At 38.8% G+C, this 27,623-nt stretch overlaps 4 protein-coding genes across 5 annotated transcripts; 2 read left to right on the forward strand and 2 right to left on the reverse strand.

Moving 5' to 3' along the window:
- Positions 1–22: 22 nt before the first annotated feature.
- msl1b (MSL complex subunit 1b) lies at positions 23–6,736 on the reverse strand. 2 transcript variants are annotated; one of them, XM_078278684.1, is made up of 9 exons: positions 6,643–6,736; positions 5,430–6,118; positions 5,133–5,332; positions 4,158–4,477; positions 3,944–4,008; positions 3,759–3,826; positions 2,638–2,762; positions 2,451–2,523; positions 23–1,717 (listed from the first exon to the last, which is right to left on the reverse strand). In XM_078278684.1, exons 2-9 carry the CDS (start codon positions 6,036–6,038, stop codon positions 1,627–1,629), a joined length of 1,551 nt encoding a protein of 516 aa, XP_078134810.1. In that variant the 5' UTR covers positions 6,039–6,118; positions 6,643–6,736; the 3' UTR covers positions 23–1,626. The 2 variants fall into 2 exon arrangements, with proteins under 2 accessions (XP_078134810.1, XP_078134809.1); XM_078278683.1 differs by having other exon boundaries at positions 4,116–4,477.
- A 792-nt stretch (positions 6,737–7,528) lies between these two features.
- gip (gastric inhibitory polypeptide) lies at positions 7,529–8,865 on the forward strand. Its single transcript, XM_078279944.1, has 3 exons — positions 7,529–7,614; positions 8,503–8,640; positions 8,772–8,865. Exons 1-3 carry the CDS (start codon positions 7,529–7,531, stop codon positions 8,863–8,865), a joined length of 318 nt encoding a protein of 105 aa, XP_078136070.1.
- Positions 8,866–10,282: 1,417 nt separating this feature from the next.
- snf8 (SNF8 subunit of ESCRT-II) lies at positions 10,283–17,892 on the forward strand. The gene is made up of 8 exons (XM_078280070.1): positions 10,283–10,676; positions 10,767–10,817; positions 11,691–11,829; positions 12,860–12,964; positions 14,134–14,206; positions 14,332–14,473; positions 15,731–15,805; positions 16,805–17,892. The coding sequence occupies exons 1-8, from the start codon at positions 10,623–10,625 to the stop codon at positions 16,940–16,942; spliced, it is 777 nt and encodes a 258-aa protein (XP_078136196.1). The 5' UTR covers positions 10,283–10,622; the 3' UTR covers positions 16,943–17,892.
- On the reverse strand, positions 17,265–26,566 carry calcoco2 (calcium binding and coiled-coil domain 2). Its single transcript, XM_078280069.1, has 15 exons — positions 26,467–26,566; positions 25,882–26,058; positions 25,280–25,382; positions 24,557–24,717; positions 24,266–24,391; positions 24,035–24,160; positions 23,848–23,961; positions 23,127–23,224; positions 22,952–23,021; positions 22,438–22,605; positions 22,154–22,342; positions 20,700–20,816; positions 20,369–20,531; positions 19,604–19,629; positions 17,265–18,754 (listed from the first exon to the last, which is right to left on the reverse strand). The coding sequence occupies exons 2-15, from the start codon at positions 26,050–26,052 to the stop codon at positions 18,590–18,592; spliced, it is 1,797 nt and encodes a 598-aa protein (XP_078136195.1). The 5' UTR covers positions 26,053–26,058; positions 26,467–26,566; the 3' UTR covers positions 17,265–18,589.
- Positions 26,567–27,623: the final 1,057 nt, after the last annotated feature.

Genomic DNA, 27,623 nt, shown 5'->3' on the forward strand with positions numbered 1-27,623 from the left:
ACGTACACAGCCAAAATCGAAATATCGTAGACATGTTAATTTTATTCCAAAAAAAAGTAACTTTTCAAACTGTCAATTTGTCAACATACAATCATAGAACAATATTGAATGTACTCAACACGTCCAACATTAAATAATAAAAAAATAACAGCCATGTTTTATGTACATTTGTTTCTGAAAGCTATGTACAGAAAAAGAGAAAAATCAACTTTGTATTTCCAAAACTTGTGCCTACACATACGCCTGGCAGAAGTGCTGAAGCTGCAGAAAGCTATTGCATCGTATGTATAAAAAAGGAAGAAGACACGGCAGAAATCAAACACTGCGATTAACTCAGAGAGGAAGAGATTAACTGGCAGCATCTTAAAGAGCATACTGGTGAACATCGCTAGAACTAACAGCTAGAAAGCTTATTTATTGTCTAAAATGGTTCCCTTGAATGTCAGGTAACTGCATCCTTAAGAGACCAAATGCATACACACCACTTGCCTAATATTAAGCATATTGTAAAGATTGGAAACACGAAAGATCAAAACTGTACTTTGTTATTATCAGATTGCGTTATGATGAACGCAGCAGCTCTCACTGAACCGAGCAGCCAAAAGTCATGCTTTCAAGAACAATATTTTGTAGTTGTCGTAGCCCAAAGAGCAGAGATTATTTTCTATTCTGGGGTGAAGCCATGCTACCATGTTTTTTTTAAAAACAGCTAAATAGAGTTCATGCAACTCACACACAAAAAAAACAACTAAGAAACAAAACAGGGAACAGAACACTGGGTTTCACTCCCAAGTTTACTGGCTGTCTAATGATCCGTGCTGTTGTTTTTATAAAGCAAACCAGGAACACAGAACAATCATTTGGCTGCTTATTGTTAATTTCTTCTTACATTAGATTGGCAAGAACTGTAAGTTTGTTAAATATGTAATCATGCTGAGTGTGGATCAAACCTCCCGACATCACACTAAACATTGATAAAATGTTATTTGAAGTTGTATGCGAACAACAATATAGGCGATACACAGCACGATAGTCAGATTTGGACTTTTTTCACATAGGCAGGGAGAATGACCCGAGGACGACCCAGAACAAAAAGTTGTAGCCGTGTTGCTCATGACGTACAGCACAAGCTCTACTTTTTCAATCAAAATGGCAACCAATGGGGTTTTTTTTTCACCCCCCCCATGAAAGCGCTCAAGATTAGATTCCACTTCAGCTGACTGTGCATAAAAAGTGAGAGAAACTCCACTTTTGTGATAAAATCAACTTTGGATGCTACAAAATGTATTTTAAACATGTTACAGAACATGCACATAACTGATCATACATTTCAGACAACAGCTGCTAACACAGGGATTGTAATCTTGGGGCATCAGGCATTTTAATCTCCTTTTCAGAAGTGTAAATGAGACCAAAAATATCACTGACACCCAGTGGCGCAGCTATCATCCCACCCTGGTCAGTGGAGACCCGTTGAGAATTCAGACTGAAAGCAACAGCAGTTGCACATAGGGACTGGCGACTTGTCTTTCCCCCCCCAGGCAAGACAAATATAGCATTTTCTAATCTGGGCATGGAGTGGCATCTCTCCGCAGGTTGACACACACACACACACACAACAGGGTTTCACTTCCGACAGGTCCGGTGGGGAGTCTGTTTTTTAGACACCTCGATGCGACATCGGCTTCGCTCATCCAGCCAAGGCAGCTCGAAGTTCCTGGAGGAAGAATAAACATTTTAGTATAGAGATTTTTTATTTATTTATATATATATATAAATAAGAGGGAATATCTTTTGTAAGAATGATTGAACCCCCAGTACAGTTCAACAGACTTTGGGAATATACGCCAAGAAACACTGAAGCTGTTCTGGAGACACTTTATTTTGGTTTTTGATTTTTATTTGTCACCGGTCTGTATATGCAAACCTTTTAATCCTGTAAACTGTAAAAACACTTTGTTAACTCAGAATAAAAACATAATAATAAAAAAGAAATAATAATATATACATTTTTTTTAAAGCTGTACTTTCATATGGCTCTTTGTAGTTTAGCTTATTTAAAGCTAATATACTTGCACTTACTACTTGTTGCAAGGACTTTGCACCTTCAGGGTGGAAAGCACTTAACTGGAAGTCGCTTTGGATAAAAGTGTCAGCTAAATGACATGTTATGTAATGTAACTCATAGTCAAGGCTCAATAAAATGTTCAAATTACCAAATAAGGCTGCTTTCTCCCATTGGCTTCCTCCTCTTCCCTCATTATTCTTTAAATTTTTCTTTTTCACTTTGTAACCATTTTTGAAAATGTGCTTTTGGACTTCCTGCAGTGCAGAATCACCAGAGTAATGAGATGACGAGTCAATAACTTTATGGATCATACCAGCCTCAGCTTGAGCTAATCACACAGTAAAATGTCATCAAGCAGAATTAAAGACAAACACAAACTTACTGTTGTGAGAGTTTGGGCAACGGCCGGCCAAATGCAACAACAGGCAAGAAGGGAGTGATCACGATAGTTTCAACTGGCAGAAATAAATACAAAAATCAAGTTAGAAAATACCTTGAACCCATTCAAAAACACCCCACTAAAGTTACTACATTGCACTGTAATTGTATATGAAGTTATGCAGATGTACCATCTTCAGTGTCGGGATAGAAGGACGAGAGCTCTGGCTCAGTCTCCGGGACGACTTTCTTCCTGTTCATGCGCTGCTGCAAACGCTGAAACATGCGCTGCTCTCTGATTCGCTGGATGTCCCACCTGGAAACACAGACGATTAATAAAAGTATCAGCAAGAGTAAAGAACGAGTGAGGAATCTCCCCTTATTGCTCGAAGAAACGCCAAATCATTTGTAGCTTACAGACTTCATTAGTCCTTCTCTGAGCACTAAGTCTCAACCCTCCTGTATATTGCGGTGAAATGCAAAATTGTATTGATGTTTTTCATTAGTTTCCGTACATTGTAACACTTGCTTTTGTGATTGTAACACTTTAAAACTCAGCCTCAAAGTTGGACCTTGTATGTACAGTATAGTAAACATTTAGGGCAAGATCAAAACAGTTTACCATTTATAATTCGCTGTGTGGAACCCAGAGCCTGGCTGTACACCGGAGACCTAGCACTCATAGATCTGTACTGGCTACTGGTTTTAAAAATGTCTGATTGGAGTTTAATCTGTTGACAAACAACCCTGACTATGAATATGGTTTGTTCTTAAGTCTCTCTTGAAAAGCCTTCCTGTCACTTGCATTGCAAAGTCAGAAATAAAGTTAGCAGTAGATAATACTTGAGAATGAATTAGACTTTTGTGCCATTTTAACTATAAAATATGTATTTAATGTTTAAATTACAGGCTTGCCCCCACCAAAACTAGAACCTGATGTTTATTACAGTGCAGTATACTTCATCATAGTTCAGATTTTAAAGTTTTACGGGCTTCATTGTTGTTTTTATTTGAGTTTTCAGGTTTCTTTTCTCACCTTTAATATTGTTCTTGTATTTGTGTTGTTTAAGGTGTTATTAACATCATGATTTATTTTCCAATTTAATTACTTTCATAGTATAGTCAGTACATATCTTGGTCACAACTCTTTAATAACCAAATTAAGGGATCCTTAACAAAAAAACACAACAAACAAATATTGACCAATGCGTTATAATCTGACTGTTTTATCCCCAGGATGGAGTATCAAAACTCAAGAACAAACTGATTTATTTAAATCTCAAATCAAATGAGTTCAGCCGGTGTTTGGTACCTTTTCCTCCTCTTCTCATCCAACTCCAGCTTCGCGTGGCGTTTTAAAAACACGTTGTCATCCAGCGGCTTGATGGGAAGACAAAGTCACACATGTAACTCAAGAGTTCAATGCTTTTGGATTCAATGTGAGATGACCTGTCAAACCCCAGAGGCAGAATTATTAGCATTTAAGATGTGTCTCACCTCAGAGGGACTAAAGGAGTAGTCCTCTTCCAAAGGCTCTATGTGATTTTCCCTCCAAGATGGAACTAAGAGGAAGAAAGAAGGCGGGAAAGGTAAGCTATTCAGAGATCAACGTGTGTTCAGGACATTTGATGGATATAGTGATTAAAGATGAGATATAGGTTACGCTTACAAACAATCAGCATATCATGTACTACATGAGGAGTCCACTCACTGGCCACCTCTTCTTCCTTTTTAGAGGAAGTCTCACGCAGTGGAGACAGAGGAGGTTGGTTCCAGCAACAGAGGTACATCTCTGTAGTAGACATGAAGGGCAGGTCTTCGATCTGACAGTTCAGATCGGGCTCCTCTTTGCACGGGAGCATAAGGTCCCTTTCTGAGCCCGACCTCATGGGAACGGTCTTCTCTGGGGTTTCTTTACTGCGCAGCTCTCTCTGATTGGGAGAGCCCGGCTGAATCTCGGGCTTCTGGGGGCTGAGCTTGGCACTTTTGCCCCGGGATTTCTGGACTTTTGTATCTCCAAAGCAAGATTTCCTGTGTGTGCAAAGAAAATAATTTGAATTACTACAATATGACAATATTTATTATTATTATTAATAATATTTATTACAGAGTAAGTTAGATTACAACAGTTTTAATGAACTGTGTCATAGGGCTGGGCAATTCATCAAATTTTGATTGCAATTTCCATCTCGGCTCCTAACGATCACAAAAACAACGTAATCGAGAAAAACATCTATTTTGCACATTACATTTAGCAAGTAAACTCTTATTTTGTCTTGTGTTCTGAAGGTCAATCACACTTTCGCCCCTTCCGAAGACTAACCTCACTCAGCCAACATTTGAATATAATTTTTATATTATTTATTTTAAGGGGAATTCTAAAAGTATTAAGGGAAATTTCACAGTTTAAGGTGCTTTCACTGTTGATTTGTTAAACTGTTTCACTGTTTATTAAGTTCAATAATTGCAACATCTTTCCAAAAGTCAACGAGTAATCCCGTTAAATAATCGTGTTTCAATATTGACCAAAATAATTGTGATCGTGATTTTTTTTCCCCATAATCGAGCAGCCATAAAGTGTCAGACCGTAATATCTCCTATTCTGCATGAATTTCATTCCTGTGTGTTTGATTTAAAAGAATAAGGCACATAAGAAAAGCCCAGTGCTTTCTGCTCTTTACTTTACCTCTTTTGACCTTTGCCACCCCGACTAAAGGGGAGCGGAGTGGCTGTGTTGGGCTGTGGATTCTCCTCTACTTCCAGATCCCACATGTCCTCCTTGTCAGGGGTCCATGGCTCCAGGGGCTGGAAAAGGCGCTTGTCACGCGGCGGGTCCTTCTTTGTGAGCTGCAAGCGACGCTCCATGCGCTCAATCCTTGCAAGCAGCTGCAAAAAGAAGACAGACAAACGTCACTTTAAACGCTTTTTAAATTCAACGCATTATATAAACACACCAATGTTTGCTAAAAACACTTTTACTTACTGTCTCCTTGTCTGATTTGAGCTCATCTATCTCCTTGTCCTTGGACTGCAGCTGTTGTTGCTGTTGTTCAATAAGGTCCAACTGGAGGAGGAGAATCTGCCGGAGGCAGTTGGCCTGTGTGTGGGGATTGGCAGGGGTCTTCCTGATGTTCCTCCACTTGCCCTCAGAGGAGAGTTCAATGGATGCGGTGCCAAGGACTCCTGGGACAACCCCCTTTGCACTGTCATCCGCAACTCCATCCTTGGGGTTATTGTTTAGAGCCATCTGAGGGTTATCCATATTGTCAGCAGAGAGGGGTTTACCTTTCACTGGGGTTCCCTCACCCCCCATTTGTCTGACAGGGGACAATATCCCCACAGTTTTATTGTCTTCTGCAACTGTGGCCGCGAGGGAAACTTTGCTTGTCATGTAATTCTGGCCTAAGTCCTTTGATTTGCTCGGGATCTCGCCCCCGTGTGCGTTTTGAACATCTATAACAAAGTCGCAGGACTCCCTCTTGAGGCTCACGGGTCCCACCGTGGCGGCCCCAAAACGCGTTTTGTCAAAGTCGTTGGTGTCAGCGTCCTGCTTGAATCCTGTATTTGGAAACAGTGTGGACCTCAGAGTCATGGCGAACACAACGACTGTTCATCCTGCAGCGCCTCGGCGGTGCATTTCAACCACAGCTTCCTCCCATTAGAGCTGCTGTCCTACAAAACGAACACAATGATGAATAAAAACATGTGTCTTGTTATTGTTGTCTGTTTAACTGGACGACATGTTATCTATGAACTGGTAGTGACATATATGCACTAACTACTCCAAAAGACTATGTGCGACAGATTCCGGGCATCTTTCTCCTCAAAATCTTCCTCCGGGTTTGAAATTTAAGCTACGCTACCTTAGCACTGCAGTACAAATACACAGTCGCTTTTAGAGACACAAACAAGCCACATTAGGAGGATTTAAACTCAGTGGTGCGTCAGGGTAGACATTACAGTATGAGGACTCGGGAGTGGCTGTGTAGGACACTGGCAAGCAGCCTTCTCCTCCATTTTGGTTCTCGCGAAATCATGAAAAACAATAACAGCTAGCTTGCTAACGTTAGCCGCCGGCTTGTTTAACCAACAGATGCGCGTCCGGAGCGGAGCGGTTATAACAGCCGCGTTATGAAACACTCATAATCGGACAGACGTGTTTTAACTACCATGTAGTTATTGTGTTTTGAGCTTACCTCGACTGTTATTCAAGACCACCTGCAAAGTGCCTTCATGTTCCCTCCTCAAGACTTGTTTTAAAGCGCCGACTACTGCGCATGCGTAATTTGTTGGATGGCCATTTCTTGTGTTTTGATGAGAAGAGCGTCAACAGGGGGAGACAGAGTAACGTTACACTATACTTATGTAATGATTATACTAATAGTAGTATGTAATGAACTGGTAGATTTAAGCAAGTACATTTACTTAAGTGCCGTGCCGATACACATTGAAGATATTATAGAATCACGTTTTGTGTGGGAAATTTCTACTTCAGTCGAACATCCTGATACTGAACATTTAAGCCCACACTACATCTTTAGCCTATGTATTATCAACAAACCATTACTTTTTCATATGCTGCTAAAGTGCCACGTTTTCATTAGTTTAATGGACCGTGAATCTTTTCCTGTTGGTTGTTAACTCAGCAACAGCTCTTTAGGAAAGTAAAAACCAATTCACTCTCCAGTTATTACAGCGCTGTTATCAGTAGTCACCTGTGTATGTGTGTTTCATTAGTGCTTTAATGTGCTGGAACTAAAATGTTTTTCTTTCCCACTTTCCTGCTATGACACATATTTCCCCTGAGAAAACGGTATAAAAGCCCACATTCTGAAGGCAACCCACCAGAGTAAGCAGCTGAAGTATTTCTTATTGCCTGTTTTAAAGCTATCCCCATTTAAAAGTAAGGAAATGTACTTGAATGAATTGAATGTGGTTGTTCACACACTTGCTTTATACTACATTATATGTTTACGTCTCCTCCTGACCATCTACGTGTGTAGACTGCTGCGTTAAGACTTTAAGCTTGATCAGATCTGCATTTCATTAAAAAAATGTCTGTCTTTTTGCTTTGAGGTCATCATGAAAGTTGTGCTGTTTGAACTTTTGGTTGTCTGGCTGCTCGGAGCGCTGCATGCAGAGGCCAACACTCAACCTGAACAGATGGGGTAAGTCTCAGTAACACTCAATTATGTTTTTCCTCGATACACTGAAGCAGAGCCTCATCAGGGGGTCCTCAGAGTTCCTGCAGGGGGGGGGCACCAAATTATTGTTTGATAGTTTAAAAAAAAAAAGTGTATATATATATATGTCTGAAAATATACATTAACATGAATCCAACATATTATTTGTAAAGATAAATCTTTTTTATTTACACAACATTGATGATACAGATAAACAGATAACAGATAAAGTTTTTTTTTAATTAAATAATTCATTTATTACAGGGACAGTGCATATTAATAAACATTTCTGTCAATATGCCAGTGTTAGCCAGAAGGCTAATTTTCATCTGCAGGCCCTAGACAGATGGTAAAAGTCACCCTAAAAGAAAGTAAAATTACATATTTACATAACAATATAACAATTACAATACATTTAGTAAAAAGAACTAGCTAAAAAAGTTAAGCTTAAAGGTTCATTGTTCCACATTTTAACATTAGAACATGATGTAGGCTATAAATATATGAATATGTCAAATATTTAACAATTATTTGAATAGCTTTGTATTGCATGCACTATAAAAAGGTATATCTAAAACCCAGTTTAACATGCCACTCAATTGTATACATTATATATAGTAAGGGGTCCCTGCTCCTCTTTTTCAGCTGAAGGGTCCTTGGCCCAAAAAGGTTGAAGACCGTTGCACTAAAGGATTAAGAAACTTTAAACAGCAGCAAAACATTTAGTTTGCAAGACATTAAGGCTGTTAATGATAAACCACTAAATTATCTTCACTAATCAAACTGTATTTGATTGACAAAAAGAATAACGTAGATCAGAAATAGATTTTGAAAACTGTAAAATGACTCCTGTGATTTTGTGTCTTTGTCAAGTCTCAGTGAAGATAAGCAGCGTGTGAGCAGAAGATACGCTGAGTCAACCATCGCCAGCGAAATCAGCAAAATCATGGATTCAATGGTGCAGAAAAACTTTGTTGATTTCTTGCTCAACCAAAGGGAGAAAAAAAGCAAGTAAGTCACTGAACGTTGCAACAGATTTCAAACCAAAGCAGGAACAACAGATCAGTGTGAGTAGTCCTCTGTCTCTCTCTCTCTCTCTCTCTCTCTCTCTCTCTCTCTCTCTCTCTCTCTCTCTCTCTCAGGCCAGCTGCCACTGCAGAGGAAGATCTGAAGGAAAGTCTGTACAATGAGCTGCTGAAGCTCAGTCTGCACGGGAAGCAGAAGAGAAACATCTAGGTGAGTTTTCCCTTTATTTGCATCATACAAACTGGTCTGTCTGCTGTGTTTAACATCTCGTCTCACTGTTCTTATAGGCTTCAACAAAGTGCAGACATGCGGTGGAAAATCATCAGACAACTTCTTCTTATATGTCTCCTTTTGATATTATATCATTTTGTTAACGAGGAAATTAGTGTGTAATCTTGTGTGTAATGAATATTTAATTTACTGGATACTTTCTAACACAAATCATCACACATAAAAATAAAGTGAATTGAGACTGAGTGAAATATGTTTGTGATTGTGTTTTCCTTTTTAACATGTAGCTTATAAAAGCTGAAATACTGAGTGTACAATTTGGAGTACTTCATTTCAGTTAGCCAACCTAACGCTGCTTCATACTTTTATTTCACTAGATTTAATTATTACGGAAATGTTATTTACAGCATGTATCAAATAATGTTTAATCCACTCAAGAGTCTTAAGAAAAAGGTGACATAAATCTTCTGGAAACATTTGACAAAATGAGCAGACCATATTAATGTTCTTTTTTATATCTATTTTAGAAATACCTTGGAGGGATCAAAAGAATGAATCATTTTAAAAGTCACCTCCTTAACATTATTTAAAATGAGATATTCAGAAGGTATAATCACCAGAGTTTCTTCCAGTCCAGGACTGGATTCAAAAAACGATTCACAGTATGTAAATGTAGTTACTTGTCCCATGTGATTGCAGTAGACAATTAAAAAAAATATATATTTTCAAATATGAATCGATTTTTTTGCACACCCCTAGAAGAAAAACAGCATTAAAATATTTGAATACTCAGTACATTAGTACCACATAACGGCCATTGGCGATTTTACACCCTTTTTAGAGGGGCTCAAGCACCTCTAAAAAGGGTAAGGACTCATTACATTATTTTGTATTTGGAAAAAAATGCTGGTTGTGTAGGCCTACATCTCATTTTTGGTGCTGATGAGTAGTATTGTTTTTTTTTTTTTTATAGTATGTATGTATTTAGCATAGTCATAATTTGTGATATCTTTAGTATTAAACTGTTATGGTTTTTTTTATGGTATATTGGAGCAGCTAATTTGGGAGGAAAGAAAAACAAGAAAATATGACTTTGTAAGAAAAATATACATATATTTGTGTTTAAGATGAAAATAAAAGTTCAAAGTTAAACAAAAAAGCCATATTATCATTATTATTATCATTATTTTAATGTAAACTGGTTATTTCATCTGTATATTATCCCTTAGTATTTCCATTTCCTTCCCTATGTGTCCTATTAAGTGATTTATTCTGTTGTCATTGTTGGATATATTACCGGATATATTACATTGACCGGTTCGGTTGTAGTTCCCAAACTCGCCTGCAATATTCGCCAGGACACCAGGGGGACGCTATGACACGATTTGTTGACGTCACCGACGAGGAAGTACTTTACTTCCTGGCAATCAAAATGGAAACAGTTGTACTAAAGTAGCTTTATTATATCACATTAATCAACCTAAGTTTCCCGCATACTGTACTTCTGAGCCGTTTTTGAGTATCATTTAATAATGGACTGCTAATGTAAAAGCTAACGTTATCGAAGAAGTGCGTATTGTTTGGGAGAATTGTGAACGATAGTGACAAAAACAAGACATATCCTCTCAGCTAACGTGAACTAATAACGTTAAACTTCTCTTACCTGACATTATTCTGCGATAAACACACTCGTAGTTTATATTCTGCATTTAAACTTCGGACCAGACATCAGCAGAATGCATCGGAGAGGCGTTGGTGCGGGAGCGATTGCCAAAAAGAAGCTGGCAGAGGTAACTTCAACGTTACATTTTGTGCTTTCACATTACGTTTGGTTAGAGAAACACTTTCATATCTAACCTGTGTTTATTTGTTCTGTTTAGGCCAAATATAAGGAAAGAGGAACCGTGCTTGCAGAGGACCAAATTGTCCAAGTGAGTTTTTATTAGAGCTGGGCGATATGGAAAGAATCAAATATCACGATATTTTTGACAAAATACCTCAATGTCGATATTGTGGCGACAGTGTAGTGTGTAGTGTGACTATTGGTGCTTTCACAAAATATTAACACAATGAGTTTTGATAAATAATCTTACGGGCTAAAAATTGGGTCTGGAACGCAGCATAAGTTCAGAAAATGACATCACTTTACTGTAATGCAGCCTTTAAAACCAGGAAAAGACAACACTTGTGTCATATCATAATATTACGATATCCAAAATCTAAGACGATATCTAGTCTCATATATCGATGTCGATATAATATCGATATATTGCCCAGCCCTAGTTTTTATGTCAACAGAATTTCAATATAAAGATTAAAAAACACTGAAAACCTTTATCCATGTAACAATTTCCTAAGTAAATACAAATGTATTTCCAGTGGTGGAATGTACTGTAGCTAAATACATTTACCCAATTACTGTACTTAAGTACAACTTTAAAGTACTTGTACTTTGCTTGAGTATTTTCATTTGATGCTGCTTTATAGTTCTACTCCATTACAATTATTTGATAACTTTAGTTACTTTGCAGATTAAGATTCTTAATAAAATATGAATTCACATTATACACAATAAAATACACATTCATGCATTAATAATTATAATTAGTATTATTGGCAAACAATAAATCATTATGAATCAAAAACAAATCCTCCTTAAAGAATCAATCTAAATATTTTCTATACAGTAGCTGCTTCCAGTACAAATCTAAATCTGCTATATATTTATTTTATATGCAGTTTTTTTTTGTCTAATGGTATTCTCCCATTCTGTATTTACTCACCGTTTTCTGTTTTTCTGCCAGATGTCGAAGCAGTTGGAGACCTTCAAGTCCAACCTGGAGGAGTTTGCCAGCAAGCATAAACAAGAAATCCGAAAGAACTCCGAGTTTAGGGTTCAGTTTCAGGAGATGTGTGCCACCATTGGAGTTGACCCACTTGCTTGTGAGAAACATTTTGAATATAATCTGTAAAAATACAAAGTAAATTTGTGGTTAAAGGTCCAGTGTGTAACGTGTTTAGTTGTTCATTATCAATATCTGTGTTGCCCGTTCACAAACTTGTCCTTTTTCATGAATATTTACCACCACCATCAATTCCAAGTATTCCTATTGGCTTGAAATGTTACATTTGCGTTTGGATGAACTGGGGTAGACGCTCCATATTCATGCTCCATCTTGAACTACTTTAGCCGGTAAGGGACATACAGGACATACTGCTCCGCCTTTTGTGTTTTCGCTGTCACATGATAAACTCACAGGTGCTGCTAATGCTGCTAATGGGTATCGTCGCTTCCCGGCCCCGGGCAAGTTTGAAGAAGGAAACATGGAGGACCACACTTATTTAAAATCCAAATTTCAGGAACAGGAGTCTTTTTCTTCGCCCAGAAAAAGAAAAAGGATATTGAAAAGAGCAAGAGACCAGCTTTTTGAAGCGTGAAGGCTACCGTAGCTGTAATACGTCCTTTGAACTGCGTGGCACGAGAGAGTTGATTGCGATATATGATCTCAACGCTAGATGGGAGAAATTCCTACACATTGGAGCTTTAAAGCTTTAGTGTGTGACTTTTATATATTAATGAACGTCCGTTACATTCAAGCCGTTGTCAAATGAGTTGCTACAAAGCTAATTAATTAATTAATTAATTATCAGCTCCACACAACTCTCTCTGTATTTCTCAGTATGACTATGTTCAGAAGATTGTGTTGTCCGGTGACTTTCCCGCACAGAAACTCGAGTGAAGATAGTTCCCTCTTCTTCTCTTCATGTTTTTTTAATCCTCCGTGTCCTCCTTGGCTACTAGCAGCTGTGTGGAGGAGGGTGGTGCGCGATCACAAAGACTTGTATCATGTGGACGTGCAGACAGTTAATTAGAATGTCTCATGGGGGTGGCAGAAACTACGCACTACAGCTCTAAATCATATGTTAAAAAAATAACTTTTTAACCCCTTTTTCCTCATTTCTTTCTCCACAGCTGGCAAAGGTTTTTGGTCTGAGATGCTCGGTGTAGGTGACTTCTATTATGAGCTCGGTGTTCAGATTGTTGAAGTGTGCCTGGCCCTGAAACACAGAAATGGAGGTTTGTAATCTCTGGAAACTTTATTTATTTTTCATTTCATGTTTATTTGAATAGGGACAGTTGCTACAACATAGACATTTGTGCAACACATCTCCAATGTACAGCATCACAGCATTTACAGCTATCGCTAATTTCCAATGCCCGTCCCTAGAAGGGCTTTTAAACATTGCCACATTAAAAAAACATAAGGCACATAAACATACAAGACACATCCATCTGTACCACCCCTTTGCCACCCCACCACAACCCATGCCAGCCCACCCCTATATGTGACTACAGGTCTGATTTAGTGGTAATCATTGTGTTTGACTGGTAACAAGGTGACAGAGAGGTGGATTTCTGGATCCAAGTGATCCCCAAAAGGGTAAAGACCACATGTAACATCTTACCGTTATTGTAGTTGTCATGTGGAGGATGACGATTGACGTTTGTGTTGTTTTTCTTTGGTCTGAGTGTAGGTATGGTTATCCGTTGTCTGAGTAGGCCTGCACGATTCGGGGAAAAATATGAATCCCGATTTTTTTTTTTTTTTAGCTTAGAATTGATATCACGATTTTCTGCCACGATTCTTTTCTCACGAAGTGTAATGTTTATTGCACACATGAACCATGTTTACCATGTTTTTTTGGCACCTATAGCACATTGTGCATTACCACAAGCCTGTAAACATAGAGGCTTCAATGAATAAAGAAAATGAAGTACATACTGGCCATTTAAGTACAGTAGCCTACCAAAAATAGTGACATATAACACATTGAACTAAATATGGCTGTATCTGAACTCCTTGAACATGTCTTTACATAATTAAAACATGTTAATGTCAATCGTGAACAGGGGTGAATTGAGATTGAGATTTTATAACGATTTATTGTGCAGGCCTATGTCTGAGTCAAGTTTTTTTATGTTATGTGCCATTCTTTTTAAGGTAACATTGAGTGTGTAACCTGTATGAATTGAAATATAAAATAAATGATTGAAAGAGGTGACAAACGTTTCTGCAATCAGAGGCAACTTAAGTCGATCTCAATCTAAACTCCATCCCAGATATTCTGCACATATTCAACACAGTGATATACCATCATTCCAGTCATGAACACCCTGCACGATGTAGATATCATGATTAATAATGTTTAAGGCTTTTAAATGTTGACGTGTGTATTATCTTTCAGGGCTCATTACTTTGGATGAACTCCATCAGAGAGTACTGAAGGGAAGAGGTAAATTTGCTCAGGATGTGAGCCAGTAAGTGTCGCTAATTCAATATTTCATATGTCAGAGAAAATTCAAGCCATCATCTTTGGATCATTTGACGCCCGTGTGTCGGTCCCGAGTTGTATGATTAATGACATGAAATATGTGCTTCCCAGAGATGACTTGATGAGAGCCATAAAGAAACTGAAGGTGATGGGGAACGGCTTTGGGATGATACCTGTTGGTGGTTCTTACTTGGTCCAGTCGGTCCCAGCAGAGCTCAACATGGACCACACTGTAGTCCTGCAGCTGGCCGAGGTAAGACACAGCTCCCAGGTCAATTATAGAAAGTGTTACAACTTTGTTTTTGTTTTTTTACCACAAATTAAGATATGCTTTGCTTGAACTATTAGCTCCTCACTTAGATGTATTCTTCCTGTTTTATCACTGACATTTTCAATTGTGAGGTACTTTTTGTGTAGTTTTTACCCTTTCAGTCATGTACTTGGACTTGTAAAATTGGATTTACCTAATGGTCTCATGTTTAAGTCACTTTTTGGTAAAAGAGAAACAGTGGCATTAACAGTAAAGCTACAGCTGCACAACGTAAAATAAAAAGAGAAATATTGAATGTGCATCTTGTTCCTCCTTTTAGGAGCACTGCCATTTAATAACCATCTCTTATGCTCTATAAAATAAAGAGATACACTTTACTTGAAGGTATCTACATAAGAGTGGCATGACACTGTCATGAACGTGTCATAAACATTATAAACAAGTCATAAACGTTTATGACATAACACTTCTTTTAGTAAGTGTCATTCAGGTTTTTGTCATGAGAAGTTAGGGTTAGGGTTCCTGTGTTCATGACAGTGTCATGTCACTCTTATGTAGATACTAGACCTGCACGATAAATTGTTATAAAATCATGTTTTAATTATGTAAAGACTCTAAATCATAGATGTAAAATCTATGTTTGGTACTGCCAATTAGTTTTGTTTTGTCATGGATCGTGGCAGAGAATCATGATATCAATTCTAAGCTAAAAAAAACCCGTGATTCATATTTTTCCCTGAATCGTGCAGGCCTAGTAGATACCTTCATGTAAAGTGTTACATAAGATTCTTCTCGTGTCAGATCTGTGTACAAAATGTCTTTTTCCCCTTGCGTTGTTGGGAATAAGAGTTAAGGGTGAAGTCACTGGGATGAAAAGAAATTCATCTGCAAAACAAGTTTTAAAGTCACTTGATGTCGCTATTTTCCAACTTACTGCTGTCCTCTATCTGTCGTGCCACCGTGTGGGGAGAGGGAGGGGGAAGGAGGCTTCCCCCTCCCTCTCCCCACCAGGTGCCAAAAACAAGGTGAGCTTTGCAGCTCTACCCGTAATGTTCCCTTCATGTTTGAATATAACCGTTACAGAGACCTACTGTATGTTTAAATACTAAAGAAGCTCTTACTTTAAGAGTTGGCAGCAATTTTACAGATTTTCTGTCGGAAAAGGCTTAATATCCCATAAAAGAGAGTGATCGTGGCTGTTCGGTATGATGTGATGTCTGTTTGTTTATTCATTTGTAGAAAAAGGGCTACGTCTCGGTGAGTGAGATCAAGGACAGTCTGAAATGGGAGAAGGAAAGGGCTTGTCACATCCTGGTAAGTTCTTATCAGCTTATTTCAGGTCTCTGAACCACAGTTTGACACTGAAACGCCTGGTGCTTTAAAACATGGTATCTGCTCTCTAGAAACACAATTAATTCAGTATTAAAAGTCTTAAATTTCGTATAAAAAAATCTTAAATATTTTCACTTGCCTGCAGTAGGCTTAAATGTTAGTAATAACATATGTTGGGAGACATTACCCACCTATAGAGTTAATCTAAAAGTGGGATTGTTGTGACACTGGTCTTGGCTACAGTAGTCAGGAAGTTCATTGTCTCTTATTTTGCTAATAAGGGACTCGTCACTTTTAAAAACATGACTTTAATGAATTAATCATTTTACATTGTTTAACATATCCTGCTGCTTATCCTGGTCCAGGTTGCATTCATTTAAATTAATTATATCATTAGGATAGGAATCATTTAGAAAATCTATTGGCAACTATTTTGATAACTGATTCATCAATTCTGTTGTTTTTCAAGCAAAAAAGCCAAATATTGTCTGGTTTCAGCTTCTCAAATGAGAGGATTTGCTGGTTTTCTGTCATATATGACACTACATTTAATATCTTTGGGTTTTGGACAAAATGAAGACATCTCTTTGGGCTCTGAGAAACTGAATTGCATTTTTTTTTTTTTTTTTTTATTAGAGTAAATGATTAATTGAGAATTGATAATCATTAGTTGCAGCCCTAGAACTATTGTTATATACTGGAAGGTACTGAAAAAATACTTTCTAACTGTGGATATGATTGAGGAAAAAGGTATTTAATTGCATTCTGCAAAAAAAATCTTTTGTACCCATGTACCAAGGGTCAGTCCTTTCTGCAGTGGCCCAGGGTTTGATTCCGACCCGCGGCCCTGTCAGTCTCTCTCCCCTTTAATGCCTTCAGCTGTCTTCTCAAAGGCCTAAAATGCCCCAAAAATATAATCTTTAAATGTAAGTTGGTGAACTGTGTACAAACACTGTTGACCTCGTCTTTTGGTTTTTCCAGGATCACCTGCTGAAAGAAGGCTTGGCTTGGTTGGACTCTCAAGCGCCTGGAGAAGCGCAGTACTGGCTGCCTGCTCTCTTCTCTGAGAGCACCTCCCGTGATGTCACACCAGAGGAGGCCAATCAGATGACACCTTAAGAAATGACAGACCACCAGTTGGTGACTGATTCAAAGACTTGTTGGTAAACAAAATGTGGCCGGTGGGAAGGCTCATGTGACAGAGTTGGCTGGGTGATCTCCGTCTGAGATTATTATCTGGACACGAGGAGAGAAAACTTTCCTCAACGGCTTCTCAGTAACGTCTGCAATGAGTGAACTCACATGACTATGAGACACGACACTGCTTATAAACAAAAGTTTTGTGTTGCTGGTGTTAACGGTTTATAGGTGGTTACGGATCGATGTACAGAGAACATGTAAATGTTTATGTATAAAGAACAACTTTTAAAACAAAATCAGCTGCATTCTACCACCTGATTTTTTTTATTTCACACAAACATTTAAATGCATTTGAATCATTGAGTCATACATTTTATAATCAACAGAAGTTAAATACTTGAATCAGCTTGATCGGGTTATATCAGACCATCAATTTCCTCTGAGAGATGAAAAGTGCAAAGCTATACTGTAAATGAAGAATTGTGGTTAAATATGAAGTTTTAAATGTGCCATGCTTTACTTAAATTAACTTTCCATCAACTTAGAGAACTGTTACCTTGTTCAAGCATGTTTAAGTCTGTTTAATACAAATAATATATTATTTACTGCTGGTTATTTTCCAAAGCATACCAGAGTTTTTTTTTTTAATCGTCATTTATTTTAGTGCAATATGAAAATCAGATATTTTTTTTAGAGGTTTGAAAGTGTCTTAATTTAGGCGTTGTCTCACGTTGCCAGACCCAGATCGCTGGAGTATGTGGTCATCAAATGTGTGGTCAGATTCATCATCTTGTTTATTTCTTCTTTGGTTGGATAGTTCCTGATTTAAATCAGAAGTTTGCAATCTTTATACAAAACAAAGGAAGGAATGGGCACTACTCAACTTTATATTTAGCCTCCTGACTTCCTTTAGGGGGCTACATGTACCACCCAGGAGCAAAAGTCCAAAGCGATCACACATTTGCATCTATTTATGAAATGATTGGCAACACTTCACGCACACGTTTGACTTCCTAACATGAGGCGAACCTCACAGTGGAGGTCAGAAGAGTTGTGGCGATGGAGGGGTGAAGATAATGTCAATATAATCACTGGTACACACACTGAGGAAGGCAGAACCAGAAACATTTGTGTGTCGTGGACTGTTGCCAGTCATTTAATTATAAAAAGAATATTTGTGAACGCTTGCCTAATATGTGAATTCAACAGCCAACTTTAGACTATTTTCTTCAGGCAAAATATGTCTGCTTGCAACTAAAAAGAAACACTGGAAGTCTCAAAACATTTCAAACGATGCCCAGTTGTGTGGTAATTTACTTTGAAATACATTAACGTGCAACACTAAGGTAACATTTGACCAAAATAAATGAGGACATGATGTTCTCTGTGATGGATTACATACTGCAACTCAGGCAGGTTTCATGTCTCTGCCAGCACATTCTTTGTGCATGATGGACACAAATGGCTGAAAAAACTTCAGTATGCCTTGGAAAATGGGGCAACCGTAATGTTAAGTAATGTAATTTGCAGTAAAAGTGTGCAAAAATATCTGTGTGGTCCTTTTCCACATGACCACCCAACTTGTAAGGCGTTCATTCTCAAACGTATGCATCATACGTGCGGTTCTCACAGCTCGTGGCCGTAGACGTGATCCTCAAACACGGACTGCTCCATGTTGTCACAGATCATCGTGCAGAAGGGACACACTCGGTGACTCTGCTCGTGCTGCTCCAGTTCGTTTTGGGTGATGCAGGGGAAGCACTCTTGGCAGTGACGACACACCAGCGCCTGCTGCGAAATGGAGACGGCAAGTCAGAAGACGTAACAAAATAGGGAGCGGATTATGTTTTAAGTCCTCTACGAAAATAAATGGTAAACAGCCGAGTCACACTCGGGGGCTCGTGTGTGACTATCCAGAGACCACGGGAGGTAGGCAGGTTTTCTCATGCATGTGTTTTGGAGTTGAGAGTTGCATTGCATCCAGCTTCCTTGACCTAAAGTGGGTTTCAATACTAGTTCATTCAGGTTAAATTGATGGTTAACTAGCTGGCACTGCTAAAAGTTTTTTGCTACTATGTATTCATAGTGTCAGAGAAGTATGTAATATGGGCTTCTTAGCAGATGGGGCTCGGTATCGCTTCATTTCCCGAATCGATTTCGATTCACGTGGTTCTGATTTTATAACATTTCAGATTCAATATCAATTAGGTTAGGAAAATGTCAGTTACAATACAATGCCATCTTGGCTTGGATATACAAGATTCTCAGAGAACTTGTACAAGCAAGAAGCAAATATTTTTTTTTACAATGCATGTTAACATCAAGAATTGACCCCCCAAAATGAGTCTGATCTACTTTTTACTTCCACCTCTGTGGTGAAAAGGCATTTATTAAAAGATCGACTTCTGGAGGTTATTTATCAATATGAGATCACTCAAAACAAAGATCGATGGATAATCTGTTCTTTTAACCAAGCCCTATTAGCAGACATTATTACTGAAACGATTAGAGTAAGAAAATATAAATAGACGAGCTGCTACGGCTCACTGACAACATGTTTTAGATCGGAATTGTATGAGTGATGAGACAGGTGAGGTTGTGGACTCTATATACTGAAACCGGTCAAATTATTTGACTCACCTCTTCCTCTGGGCCTGGAACGCTCTCTGCAAGGAAAAGGAAATCAGTTAACACCAGATTCATAAAAAACAATGATTGTTTATTCATAATTTATTCTAGAGCTGCAGCTAATGGTATTTATTATCAAAGACTCCTGACCTTTTGTTTTTGTACACATGTCTAGGAGGAGTGGGTGATTATAGATACAATCCTATTATGGTTTATGCCATTTTATAGTCAATAATAATTGATAATAGAAAATCTACTGGGATATTAATGGATAAAACAACACAACTTTTAGATCTGTTTGAAGTGAATCCAACAAATGAGCTATCAAAATGTCCATAAAGCAGCCCGGGTCACCCAGTGATGTTACAGTATAAGCTTCTTGTGTATAAACAGTACATCTTTGGCGGTTGACAAATCTTTGTCGTCTCACAGTTTATGTATCGTCATGTCGCCCGAGCCTGATATCTAGTCGTGTCTGTGTCGAGGTCTAGAGATGAACTCAAGTAACCGGGACATAGTTTCTGAAAAAGATACATTTCCTAAAACTCCACAATTAAAAATTGTTTTGCCCTCCATTGTACTGGAGTGGCGGCAGAAGATTGAGATATGTGAAAACCTCAGGTAAGAACATATATACACCACTAGGTTTAAGTGGGGAAATGTTTGGGTTTAAGGTTTTGAGTGAGACGAACATACTAGGATTGATCTTTTTCTTTTTTTTAAAACAGCAAAAAAGTCATTCCCACCTTTGCATATGAGTGTTTTTTTGTGACTCACCTATGTTCTCATACAGGTTCTCAGGCTGTTCTGGTGTCTCCGGCTGTTGCCAGTCACGGCTGGCTGATGTGTTGTCAGGCTGCGTGTGGGGTGAGTCGGCGGGGGGAGCTGCGCTGACTTCCGCATAAACTCTGCGCAGCTCGATAATAGTACTAGTGAGATTCTGGCGGAATAAACACAAACAAGCGTCTGATTCTGCTTTGTTTTACATTTTGTTTTGTGTCTCATGTCCTCTCTCTTTCCCCTGTTCTCCTTCTTTTAACTTCTGGTTTTGAAAAGGTTACAATCACAAGTTGACCTTTTTGACTGGAGACGGTTTGTGTAAATGTACCTGGTTATCTCTGTCGAGCTCTTCTTTCTCGTGTCTCACCAGCCTGATCATGTGTTCCTTCTCTTCTATGATGGTCTCTTTATCTGCGATCGCTTCATGTGCCACTCTGAGCTGTAGCTGAAAAACAAAGATGGGAAACAAGCCTCAGGTTTTTAGTATGTAGACACCAAGCACAATGAGTGATTCCAAAATCACGGGCATTATTCTGCTGCTGTAACAGCCTCCACTCCATGCTATTCATGTGGATTTATTTTTTTATCTGTTTGTGATGTATGTGAATGTTGTGTGTGATGTCTTAAGCTACTGGGACCTTGAATTTCCCCTTGGGGATCAATAAAGTGTCTGTCTGTCTGAACCTGTTGGATTTTTCCTGGCTCAAAATGGGCCCTTGGGGGGGGGGGGACACACACATATCAAGCGGGGGTCCTCCCCAGGAAATGTTGAGCAACAATCACTTAATTTCCTGCATTGTGATGCATTTTTTATGCACCAATTTCTGCTGGAAACATCTTTATTTATCTAAAGGAAAACACAAAACTCAGGAGGCAGGTGACAATTCATTCAAATATAATAAAATACAATAGAATATAATAGAGTAAGTACCATATCCGGACAGAGTGGGTTGATCCTGGTCGATCGATTAACGTGACTACGAAAAGTTTTTCACTTGTAATAATTCCCTCTCAATTCAATACTGATGCCACTTCATCAGCAGCGGCTACTCCTCCCGACGTTTTTCCGTTGGCTCAGGGTATAAAATGTTTTTGGGGGGGTGCCAACAATTCCCCTATGCAGGAAAAACCCTGACCTGGCTGCAGAAATGTGTTCCCATTCCGCCACAAGAGCATCAGTGAGGTCCAGCATTGTTAGGTGATCAGGTCTGGCTCACAGTCGGTGTTCCAGTTCATATCGAAGGTGTTGGAAGGGTTTGAGGGCAGTGATGTGTGCAGAACAGTCAGGTTCTTCCACATCAAACTGGGAAGACCATTTCTTTACAGACCTGGCTTTGAGCACATCTCTTTGACAACCCCCCTCAAAGTCTCAGGGAAGCCGCATCTGTGCACATCTTTAAAAAGCATCTTAAAAACCCATTTATGTTCTTCGGCTTTTTTCTTTATTTTGTGGGCTCTACACTTAATAGTTTAATGAGTCATATTCTCTCTCTCTTTCCCTTTTTTCTCCTTTGTGTAACTGCTGTTCTTGAAAGTGCTACATAAACAAAGTGTGCTTGGTTGTGCACGAGGGCATTGTTATGTTGAAATCATCCGGGCCTTCCTTAAACTGTTGGAATCATCACACTATTCTCTAAAAGATTTTCCTTTTACTGGAACTAAAAGGGCCTCTCTCTCAAAATAGCAAAAGAAAAAAAACACCCGGAGACCACAGGTAAACTGTTGGCCACATAGTATATCTCAAGCAAGGTCTAAATTCCTGCACATGCTTTTTGAGTTTACCTCTAGTTTGCCACATGTCCGTTCTGCCTGCTCATATGGTAAGATCATCTTCTCCAGCTGCTCCTTGGCTTGCAGCAGCTCTTCTTTCAGAAACTCGGCGTGTCTCTTGGCATTTTTGTTCTCCTCCCTCTCCGTAGCCAGTTTCCCCTGAGCGTCCTGTAGCTGGCTGACAAGAGTCTGACATTGCACCTGAAGTGGACATCATATCAAGCATTTAGCATAGAGGAAATGCATGTCATCGTGTGTAATTAAAATAACTTCAGCCTCTTTTTTTATGTCCCCACTCTTAGATCGTCATCTGGACAGTTCTGCAGTGTCAACTGCTGCGACAGCCTCCTGCATAACTCCTGGTTCTCTCTCTTCACGTCGTCCATGTTGTGTGCGATGCTTTGCAACCTTTGCAGCTCTGCAGAGAGCCTCTCCTTGTCTTTCTCACTGCTCTGAAGGTCAACCTGCCAAAAGGTAAAGCACACACATTTGAATACAGCAACAAAGTTCTGACCTGGACCCGAATACAGTAATCTTTATCTGACCTTTATTTTTTAAAGTGATGGATAACTTGTCAGATCATTAAAAAACTACAGTCTAGTACAGACTACAGACCATCTGTTTTGGGTAATTATTGTGCCTTTTTGTATGAAACTATATACATGTGAGCTGTTTTTTATTTGTGAGTGTTACAGACGGATTAGGTAAGTCAGAAGGGTTTTGGTCTTTTCATTTGATTCAATAACCAGAAAAATATAAAATAACGCCAGCTTCATCGCCTCAAAGTGTTGCAATGCTAAGTAGATTTACCTGAAGGAGCTGTATGTTGTCTTTCATTTTGAACAGTTCCCTCTCTTCTTCTCTGAGTTTGGAATTTAGCCTAAAAACGAACCCCCCAAAAAAAGCTGTTACAGACCAAGAAACATTACGCAACAAGTCAAACTTTAATAATGAAAATATATAGAAATGAGCGGACTTGACTCACATGGAAATCTCCCCACTTTGAGCATCGACCTTCCCCCTCAGCTCCTCACGCTCCTCTTTGAGCTGGATGATCTTCATCACAGCTTGGTCGTATTTCTCCTGAGCATGTTTAAAAACAAAGGATTGATACAAGATTTTGTCAGAGCCTTTAACAGCTAAAGACACACGTGTCAAACTCAAGGCCCGCGGGCCAAATCCGGCCCTTTGCAGATTTAGATCCGGCCCGCATATCAATTTGGGTTCACAATAAATTTTGGCCCGCCTAGTTGTGCGCCAAACGAAAAACACAGGAACGTGTTTTTTAAACTGCAATTACGTGACATTCAAAGCAGAATTTGGCAGATTTGCCGACTCTGAGACTCAGAAATTCCCCCAGAAGCAGAGAGAGAGTTTTCATATTCAGGCTGTGAAACAGGTTGTTTGCTTGATTTGCTAAACTCTATAATGGCTAAGGAACTCTTTTGATGACTTACAAAATGGTTGGAAAAAGCGACAAATTTACAAAAAGGTGACAAATGTGTGAGAAAGCCACAAAAAAGTCAGAACAACAACAACAAAAACGAGGAAAAAAGCTACCAAAATGTAAAATAAAAGTACCTGCAGCAGCAAGAGCATGTTAATAAAATCGACATGTCTTGCCCTTGTTGTGATTCTCTCTTTCCAGTGTGGCCCTCTGGGAAAATGAGTTTGACACCCCTGGCTAAAGAGACAAAGGATCCTACCTCAATTGGTCTTGATGCTCCGTCTAAACTCAAGCTTTGACTCCGTATTTTCTTCTCCGTAGCATCGTGTTGCTGTATCTCCATCTGCTTTGTCTTTTGGGTCAACATCTCCTCCTGGCAGTAACACCAACGTTAGTTTTCACACCGAAACAGTAGCACTGAATTCACACGAAGACCAAAAACAAACCTTTAAGTTGTCCATTTCTTTCACTTGTTGCTGTAAGAGGCTTTTTAAGTTTTCATGTTGTTCCTTCATTTGATCCATTTCTTTGACCAGTTGACTCATTTCTTTGTCTTTCTGTTCATTCTGCCCCTGGAGAAAATAATCACACTGTGTCAAATATCAAAGTTCAATTCCTATTTATCTATTTCTCTGTATTGTGCAATGAGTCAATATGTCCAGTATCTCTCAGCAGACCTTGAAGCTGGCAGCTTCTTGCTGTTCCTTCTGTAGATAATTTTTTAAGGTTTCATTTTCCTTCCTTATCTGATCCAACTTCTTCTGCAGTTCAGCTTTCTCACGTACGCTCTTTTCGACCTGCTCCTGGGTTCAACAAAACACATTAAATCAATTTAAAGCCTTACTTACTTTTGCCTTCAGGCTGACATCCGTTGTCATTACAACACAGAACGACGTTATCACCCCGTTGAACTGTTAAAAGATACAGTCGCTGGCTTTTGCTCTACATCGGTCATATGTGTGTGATACCTGTGTTGTAATAACCATGAGGTCATCATCTGGGCTGCTCTCGATGCTTTGCTCCACCGGGTTTTTGAAACAGAACGGAGTGCTGGCTCCCCGCACTTGACCAGTGCTGTCAATGTAGCAGAACTGATAGAACTCAATCTCATCCTTAGGCAGGTAGTAATCTGATGGGACAGGAACAGAGCAGACCGCTACAACAACATATCTTCTAAATGTCTTCATTATGTCACTGGAAATAATCAGGGAAATAATCACTTTATTGAGGCATCCGTAAAAGACAAATAATGTAAGTCAGCGGTTCACAATGTGGGGTGGACGTCCACAGACAAAACCTGAGAGTAAGTGAGGTTTTGAATGCAGGACTTTTACTCGTAGTGGAGTATTTTGCCTGTGTTGTATTAGTACTTTTACTGAAGTAAAGGACCTGAATACTCCTTCCACCGCTGCCTAAAACTAAATCTGACTCTCTAGTTTGCATAGAGGATTTGACTTTATCAGATAGGATTTCAACAACACTGAGCCAAAGGGTCAGACATGTGTCACAGCAGCTCATAAAAAACAGATTTAAGAGCTTGTGGCACTTATTATGCTTAATCTGTTGGCACATTAGACACCCAGGGTGTTCAAAACCATCTGACAGGAAATGTACATTACAAACAAACATTACAAAGACAAAGCATTAACACCCAAAAGAGAGTAGAGAGTAAAAGAGAAACTATTTCTTACCTTTAAAAAAAGCTTGCCTAGTTGCAGACTCTTGTCCAACCACATCCAGACATGGCTCCACCCACACAAAGGTATGATATTCCTTTGTTGTGCTCCACCCTACCTGTACAAGAAAAGTTAGGACAAAAACTAAGAGAGATTCTTTAATGAACCACACAGATATATAAAAGCTAAGTCGATATCAGAATAAGAATTAGAGCTGCAAAGATATTAATCCATTAATCGATTAGTCGTCAACTATTGATAATGAATTAATCGGGTAACCGAGTCAAAACTCTCTGATTCCAGCTTCTTAAATGTGAATATTTTTCTAGTTTCTTCAGTCCTCTGAGACAGTAAATTAATTTTATTTTAGCTATGGACAAAACAATACATTTGAGTACGTCATCTTGGGCTTTTGACATTTTATAGACAAAACAACTGATCTATTAATCAAGAAAATAGTCGACAGATTAATTGACAATGAAAACAATCGTTAGTTGCAGGCCTAATCAGAATGAGACTGACTGCCAAAAGTGAGTTTTCACTTGCATGGAGTTTGCCTTGATGTCTTTTGGTGCATTAAACATATGGAAATGGAATAAACAATATTCTTTCCCCACCTTAAAAATGCCCACCCAGTCCCTCGGGTTGGGCTGGAAGGCAGCCGTGAGGGTGTAGCAGCAGGTGATGGGGGTTGAGGGTGGGTATGAGTGAGGGGTGTCGATGAACACCACCTGGGAGAAGTTGGGTGCTGTGGGGCCGGTGGCAGCCGCCTCTGTAGAGCTCTCCATGCTGGGCTACAGCCAGTAAACATATAAAGAGCATATTATGATTGATGAGCGCAGGTGTTATGACATAGAGCAGCTTCTTCCTGTTGTTGTTTTTGCGCACCTATCTTAGTTTCGATTACGCACAAATAATTGTCACAAAAAACACTTTCCCCAGCGCTAAAAAAGCTTACACTACACATTAAAACGAGTCCCTTCTCCCTGGACATGCCATTTAATATGTTAAATAAACTTTTAAACGGCTGAAGTTTAATTAAAAACATCAAAAAATGAAGAAACCGAAAGTGAGCTTGTCACAAAGACCGCGCCCAGACATTATATAATGTTAACTTTGATAAACAAACAGTTTTTACTACAAGAAGTCTTAACAAAAGCTACAATTTTGATAAAATATTCGTGTGAAGAGATTAAACTTACATGTTAGCTTGTTGTCAACCACCCCGACATCAACCGTCAGCTCCAGTCGTCAGAACAGAACCAGCCGCTGTGCTGCATTCAGGTGCTCCTCGGACCTTTGTTTTACTAAATAGATCCTAAATACGACATTCCACTTCAGGCTTTTCACCTTACCAATATTTAATATTTTACTTTAATCCCACTTTGTACTGCAACTGAAGCACAACAATTCATATCTTATGTCCTATCTTTAATTAACAATCCCTGTAGTTATTTATTTATTTATTTTACATGTTCTTCATATTTATAACATATAATGGACGTGTCACTTTTATTTTGTTTCCTTTGCCTGTTTCCTTTTACCATAGGTCTTTACGCACGTTTGTGTTTGTTGACATTTTCAAATACATGAAAAAGAAAGACTTGAGTTTAATGCAAAGAAAGTGCACCAAAACACAAATAGGTACTTTTAGTCAACCAGCAGCCTATCATGGACAATTTTTAGAATACAACTGGTGCTGTTTATAAAACATAATACATTAATTAACATAATTTTTAATCGACAATTAAGTTCACACAGACACATTATATGCTTGTAGCCTTCAAAAAGAACCACAGCTAAACATCATGTTCATGTGCGCTCAAATCAAAGACTGTACTGCCTTATTTCCGATTGTCCTTGAAGGCATCAGTAGTTGCGTTATTGTAGCCCTGGATGCTGCTACATTATGGGAAATGTAGGACAATTTCAAGAACTCACTCCTTCCTCACTTCTGCAGTATGACATAAAAACACAGGAGGGAGCCAAACTCTTGTCCGTCGGGGAGCTGATTCTGTTCATCAAACCTACATAGTAACACTACATGTGTGTTATAATAATGTTATTATAATAAACACTTAGATATCGGTCAGTTTAAATGTCAGTGGTATTGGTTGTATTTTTGCTCTTTATTTGTGCATGACAGGCTCCTAACATATCAGCCATATGACAGTATTTGGGCTTTATCCTTTGAACAGGACATCCTTATTATCACAGTAGCTATATTGTACTGAAATGTATGATTTCATTTAAAAACTTTCATTCACTTTTTTTTTAAATCAATCTTTATTCACAGACGTGGATATACAGCAGGTAAACAACACATTATGTACATCAAACAAGCAAACAAACAAGCTAA

The sequence above is a fragment of the Sander vitreus genome, chromosome 21 (assembly GCF_031162955.1).
Source record: "Sander vitreus isolate 19-12246 chromosome 21, sanVit1, whole genome shotgun sequence".
Taxonomy (NCBI): domain Eukaryota; kingdom Metazoa; phylum Chordata; class Actinopteri; order Perciformes; family Percidae; genus Sander; species Sander vitreus.